At 43.8% G+C, this 6,982-nt stretch overlaps 1 protein-coding gene across 1 annotated transcript in view; it reads left to right on the forward strand.

Moving 5' to 3' along the window:
• The window catches only part of SCGN (secretagogin, EF-hand calcium binding protein), a 44,150-nt gene extending 41,325 nt beyond the window's left edge, over positions 1-2,825 (forward strand). Inside the window, exon 11 of the mRNA XM_059940702.1 lies at positions 2,697-2,825. Within this exon, the coding sequence (XP_059796685.1) occupies positions 2,697-2,825 (129 nt within the window). The remainder of the gene's footprint in view (positions 1-2,696) is intronic.
• The last annotated feature ends 4,157 nt before the right edge of the window (positions 2,826-6,982 follow it).

Here is a 6,982-nt window from a genome sequence, read left to right on the forward strand (position 1 = left end):
CCTGAGGGAGCAGACACCATAATTTCTACAGAAGACTTTTTGAAAGCCTGTAGCTCACTTAGCACAGCAAGAAAATCAACACAAGAATCTACAACCTAAACTAGAAAGTGGGAAGGCAAGACATTGAAGATTCCAAGCACCCACCAAGGAAAAGTAGCAATGTGAACAAAAATGTTGGAAACCAAATAAAAGCGATGCCAGAGATGACCAGGGTGTCTGCCTGGAGATGATGAGAGGTCCTGCCCCCAGGCCTCCAAAAGTTTATTCTTTTCCCTGCTAGATACACCATCTGCTTTTCTCTGTTGTTGACAAGAAGATGGTTGGCAAGAGGGGACTCATAGAGGCCTTAGATCAAGAACCTGCATGCATTTATATTGGCAACTTGTTATTAAAATAGAAGCCCTCAGTGGTTTCAAATGATTTGTCTTCTGTGATCCAAGCATTTTTTTAGCAGTGGCATTCAGTCCTCCTGACTCCTGGTGATTTGTCAAGCATTAAAAACATAACTCAAGGGCTTCCCTGGTGGCGCAGTGGTTGGGAATTAGCCTGCCAATGCAGGGGTCACGGGGTTGTGTCCTGGTCCGGAAAGATCCCACATGCTGTGGAGCAGCTAAGCCCGTGCGCCACAACTACTGAGCCTGCGAGCCACAACTACTGAGCCCTCGTGCCACAACTACTGAAGCCCACATGCCTAGAGCCCGTGCTCCACAACATGAGAAGCCACCACAATGAGAAGCACACCCACCGCAACGAGGAGTAGTCCCCGCTCGCCGCAACTAGAGAAAGCCCGTGTGCAGCAAAAAAGACCCAACGCAGCCAAAAATAAACAAATTTTTAAAAACCCCACAAAACCCAAAACCCACAACTCAAAAGATCTAAAGAAACTTCCTTTATACACACACCCACATTCATACCCACAACTGCCTCCCCGACACATGCCTGCACACAACCTAAGATATTTCTACTCACTTAAAGGAAACAAATTAGAAAGAAAAAAAAAAAAAGCTTAGAATAGTTTGGTATCGCATAAATGCCTTGGCAAATTAATATATGCTAATATGTACATGACTACCACCCGAGTCTTTTCTAAGTGTGGGAATTTACTAAAAGGATCCTGGGGCAGGGTGTCACTTGCTGCAGAAAGGATTTAGCAAAAGTGGTTTGAGGATACTGAAAACCAAATATCCCCACTTGTAACTGTACAACAAATGAGCCTCTAATACAGAGCCACAGAGTGTAGCTTGCTGTGTTCAGGACCTCTAGGCCACATTTCCTCAGGCCACGTCTATACCTGCCTGGCACTGACACCCAGGGAGCTATCCTCTAGAGCCCCGACAAAGAGAACCTATTGACAATGTGTTACGTGTTAGCCTCTTAGTCCAAACACTCAGGTATTCTCGTCAGAGGAGTGAAGTTAGCCAGGTTTAGCTTCTGGCCCCAGACCCTTTCACCTCCTGATATCTCCCAGAATCCTGCCCCACTTCGGCGTTTCTTCTTCTTGCTCTGCCGTATGGCTCCCCGTTCCTGGTGTTCCCTCCCCTCCTTCGCTCTGTTAAAACCTGCTATCAGGGGTAGATTTAGTGTCAGTCATTTACCCTGTGGGACGGTGCAAATTAGCTTGTCTTAATATGGCTGTCTAGTTGCAGAATGAAAGGTTTTGTTTCCTACTGCAGGTTTTCTAGAGCTTTCTTTGGAAGTGAGGAAACCTTGGGGTGGGGTTTGGTGATGAGGGCTGCTTCCAAGAGTTCCTAAAATCAAACCCTGCAGAGTGAGCCTCTGCTGCTCACTCATAACTAGTCCACAATCAAGGGGTTTGGAAATCTGATGTTTTCCTTTCTCTCCGGACACTGACTTTTAAATTTAGATTCATCACCATGCATACAGCTTCATTAGGCCAGCGATTTCGCCATGAGAGCAGTGAGAACTGGTGAAATAAGCACTTAATTGGAGACAAAAGACTTGGGATCAAAAATGCTGTTGCCTCTTTCTAGCTTGGCAAGATGTCTCAGCTCTTTCTGAGCCTCCGCGTCCTAATCTGTAAACAAGGCATAATCATTTACTTTGCAAAGTTACCGCGAGGATTAAATAAAATAACCTAGGGAGAATCAGTTCCAGCATTGCTCACTTTTGCAGGCCTTTGAGTTTAGAATATTTTCCTAGCTGACCTGATTCACAATTCCTTCTTAGCCCCTGAAATATCCCCTTGGAATAAATGTGATGGGGCCTATCTAGCTCAACAACATAATTCTTTAGTTAGATTTTCATGCATTGTAACCCTTTTAAAAACTAGAGGCACAGAAACCTCCCACAGGGAGATAATAAATGTGCCTTCTTTCAGCAGTGTAGTGAGACAGAATTTTGGTGACGATCCTCTGCTCTAAGGCAAAATATCTTTATTATGGTTGAGAAAAAGGCAGGCTTTCTGTTAGAACTGCAGAGAAGTGATGTGGGAATAGACATTCTTTTGCCTGAAGGGACATGCTGAGAAATGAACTTGTGGGCAGAAAACTTATCCTTGGCAACATTTGGTGGGATGAGGAGATAGAATCACTCCCTCATGGCCTGTCTCCAGGGAGGGGCTCTCAGAAGGCAGGGTGTCCCCTAAGCTTAGCAAACATGGAGGGGAGGCAGGGTGGCATGAAAGGGTGGGACTGCCATTGGCTTGCCTACTGACATGTTATTTTTATTGTCCTCAGCCCAGCATCAGTGGCGTGGACCTTGATAAGTTCCGGGAGATTCTTTTGCGTCACTGCGATGTGAATAAGGATGGAAAAATTCAGAAGTCTGAGCTGGCTTTGTGTCTTGGGCTGAAAATCAACCCCTAATACCCACACCGCTTTGCCTTTTGCTCTTAGCGTGTTTCTGAGCTCCTGCTGGTAAAACTGTATCTGTGCTTTGCTACTGGGGACACAGTAGGCAAACGTTCTAACAAATGGTGTGGTGTTCTTGGGCAAGGGGAGGACCTGAGGGCCTTCTTTTTAATGGCCTGGTGTTTTCCTGCCTTTACTGGAAGCCCCCCACGCAGGGTCTGTGTTATTTTCCGCTTGACCCTGGGCTTTCCTGTCTCCCTAAAGACTCAGCTGACCTCCAGGATCTGCTTGGCTTGTCCTCCCCCAGTCACTGCGGAGGTGGGGCAGCTGAGTCCATCTATCTGCGCTCTTCTTTTCGGCTTTCTGCTGAATGGTATGTGGCATTCGTGGCAGTCCCGTGACTTTTACAAATAGATTTTGAAGTGGAAATAAACCTGCAGCTGGAAACAAAGATGCACTGATAACTGTTTTTGTGTTGTGACCTTTGGAGGGTTCTACCTGATGGTTGGATGGATGAACTACTTCTCTAACTGGGGTGGGGGAAAGAGGAGAAGGAGAGAGAAGGGCAAGATCCTGGATGGAGTCCCCATCACCAATCCTTCTGTAGTTCTCAGGTGCCCGGATGAGTTGGAGTCAAAGTAGGAGTTGCCAATAGTCACCTTCATCTCACTGCGTGGAGAAGACCAGAACACTCATCCTGGGCTGGGTTTTGCTCTTAGGTGCTTTGCGAACTCACATGGCCAAGCAGGCAGGAATACAGAAGAAATCTGGAGAAAATCTTTCCCAGGTAACCCAAGCATCCGTCACCCCCTCCAACCATTCCCCTTCCAACAGTTTCCTCTGGCAAATCTGGGACCCCTGAGGCCTCCTCCTATGCCTGTGACTATTGTGGGCCCCTCTGCAGGCTGCTGGCTCCCCCATGGACCAGACCCCCTCCCTTCACTCCTGGAACTCTAGACTCAGTCCCCCTGGGGCAGGGGCAGACAGATTGATTCCTCTGCTGTCCTGACACTTTATTTTCCAGAACACCCCTACCTTATACCAGACTGTGCAGGAATGTCAGGTTTAACGAAGTGTTGCAGGTAATTCAGAAAAATTACAGTGTAGCATAGTTCACTTAGAGCTGACCATAACCCAAGAAATTCTACCACTCACAGAGATCTCCCTCACTGGCACACACAGGTCCTAACCTGGTTCCCTTCCTCTTAGGTGCCCCTTACTTCCAACATACAGATAATTAGTATCCATAATTACTATTTGATCAAGTGCTTTCTATGTGCCATGTACTTCTAGATGCTTTCCATACCTTAACTAATTTAGTCCTCACCAAACCCTATGAGGTAGGTACTCTCATGACACCCACCTTAGAGATGAAGAAACTGAGGCAAATAGAAGCTAAGCAGCATGTCTGTGCTCATACATATCAGAGGTTGGGAGTCAGGGGGTCAACAATGGCCGATTTTCAAATGATGCGACAGAAAAGGGCTTAATCTCCAAAATATACAAACAGTTCATACAACTCAACAACAAAAAAGCAAACAACCCAATTGAAAAATGGGCAGAAGACCTTGATAAACATTTCTCCAAAGAAGACATACAGATGGCCAGTAGGCACTAAAAAGATGCTCAACATCACTAATTATTAGAGAGATGCAAATCGAAACTACAATGAGTCACCACCTCATACCTGTCAGAATGGCCATCATTAAAACATCTACAAATGACAAATGCTGCAGAGGGTGTGGAGAAAACGGAACACTCCTACACTGTTGGTGGGAATGCAAGTTGGTGCAGCCACTATGGAGAACAGTACGGAGGTTCCTCAGAAAACTGAAAATAGAATTACCCTATGACCCAGCAATCCCACTCCTGGGAATATACCCAGACAAAACTCTAATTCAAAAAGATACATGCATCCCTATGTTCATAGCAGCACTATTCACAATAGCCAAAACATGGAAACAACCTAAATGTCCATCGACAGATGAATGGATAAAGAAGATGTGGGACATATATACAAATAATGGCCAATTTTCATGCACCTTTCAGGAAACCTTGGCCCTTCCCCACAGGTTTGGTCTCACTGTGGGGTCCACAGCAGCCCCCAGCAGAACATTTCTCTAAGTCTGGGTCATTCAGTGTGGATTAATGCTTCATGGGAGCTTAAAGAGAGCCCAGGAAGGAGTACAGGGCAAGCCAAGAAGGCAGACTTCTCCTCATTGTCCAAATGTTGAGCTGTGTACCCACACACCCTTCAAAGAGAAAACATTCGTTTCCAGGGTTGAGACAACCTAAGCTCACAAGAAGGAAAAAATAAAAACTGGACCCAAAGCTGACATATATTCATTTAATTCATGACTCTCCCTTTAGCTACATGAGGAGAACTTTTGAGGTTACTGCTCCAGCCATGACTGTATAAATTCTTAGCCAAAGGGTCCTCAGTGTCTTTCTGGAGATAATGGAGGTGGAAGTTGAGTGGGGAAGGGGAACTTTAGTCTTTTAAGGTTAATTAGTTAAGATTCATTGAGGGCAGCTACTTGCCTTGAGCACCAGCAAGCTTTCAGTCATGGCATATGGCTGAGATTCTATCAGAAGCTCTCAGGTTTCTTGCCCAGTCATAACCTTAGGTTGGCAAAGACCTTTCCCAGCATCCAAAGAAAGGGCTGGTGGAGATCTTTAAGTGGAAGGAAGGTGGGTTTGTTCCACTTAAGGAATGAGTTCACTCAAAAACATTCTCAAGAAGTTTGAGCCTCATGTCCTATAATATAGGTGCTGGTATGTACATTAATGGATAGTTATCTCAGTCCATTCTGGCTACTATAACAAAAATACTATTGACTGGGTGGCTTAAGCAACGAACATTTATTTTTCACAGTTCTAGAGGCTGGTAAGTCCAAATTCAAGGTCCTGGTAGATTCAGTGTCTGGTGAGAACCTGCTTCTTGGTTCATAGACAGATGTCTATTCCTGTGTCCTCCAATGGTAGAAGGAGAAATGAACTCTCTGTAGTCTCTTTTATAAGGGCAGTAATCTCATTTATGAGGAGGACTCTGTGCTGTGACCTAATCACCTCCCAAAGGTCAAATCTCCAAATGTCAACATGTTGGGGATTAAGCTTCACCATATAAATTTTGGAGGGACACAAACATTCAGTCTATAGCAATGGCCAAGGAAAATAACTGGTCTTAGCCCTCTGCTGGAGCTCCAAAGGGGAACAGAGTGCTGAATAAGGGACTGACAGAAGGCAGAAGTCTCTTATCAAAGCCCATGCTGTAAATATTTGATGGGTTGGGGAAAGGTGTGATGGCACCCCAGAGAGCTGTGCTCCTTGCTGAAGATGTTTGCTCATTCATTCCAAATCAGAAAGGAAGAAGTAAAATTGTCTCTATTTGCTGATGATGTGATCTTATATAGAGAAAATCCTAAAGACTCCACCAAAAACCTGTTAGAACTAATAAATGAATTCAGTAAAGTTGCAGTATACAAAATCAACATGCAAAATGCTGTAGTATATAGCATTTTTATATTCTAACAACAAAATACATGAAAAAGGAACAAAGAAAACAATCCCATTTACAATAGCATCAAACATAATCAAATACTTAGGAATAAATTTAACCAAGGAAGTGAAAGATATGTACACTGAAAACTGTAAGACTTTGATGAAAGAAATTGAAGAAGGCGCAAATAAATGGAAAGATATCCTGTGTTTATCATTTGGAAGAATTAATATTGTTAAAATGTGAATACTACCCAGAGCCATCTAATATTCAATGCAATCCATATCAAAATTCCAATAGCATTTTTCATATAGGTAGAAAAAATAATCTTAAAATTTGTATGGAACCACGAAAGACCTCAAATAACTAAAGCAAGCCTAAGAAAGAAGACCAAAGCTGAAGACATCACACTTCCTGATTTCAAACTATATTACAAAGTTACAGTAATCAGAATGGTATGGTATGGCATAAAAAACAGACACATAGACTAATGGAACAGAATTGAGAGGCCAGAAATAAACCCTCGCATATATGGTCAACTAATATTTGACAAGGGAGCCAGGAATGCTCAAGAGAAAGAATAGTGTCTTCAATAAATGGTGTTGGGGAAACTGGATAGCCACATGCACAAGAATGAAATTGGATCCTCATCTTATACCACTCAACAAAAATT

This window comes from Balaenoptera ricei, chromosome 11, assembly GCF_028023285.1.
Source record: "Balaenoptera ricei isolate mBalRic1 chromosome 11, mBalRic1.hap2, whole genome shotgun sequence".
Lineage (NCBI taxonomy): Eukaryota > Metazoa > Chordata > Mammalia > Artiodactyla > Balaenopteridae > Balaenoptera > Balaenoptera ricei.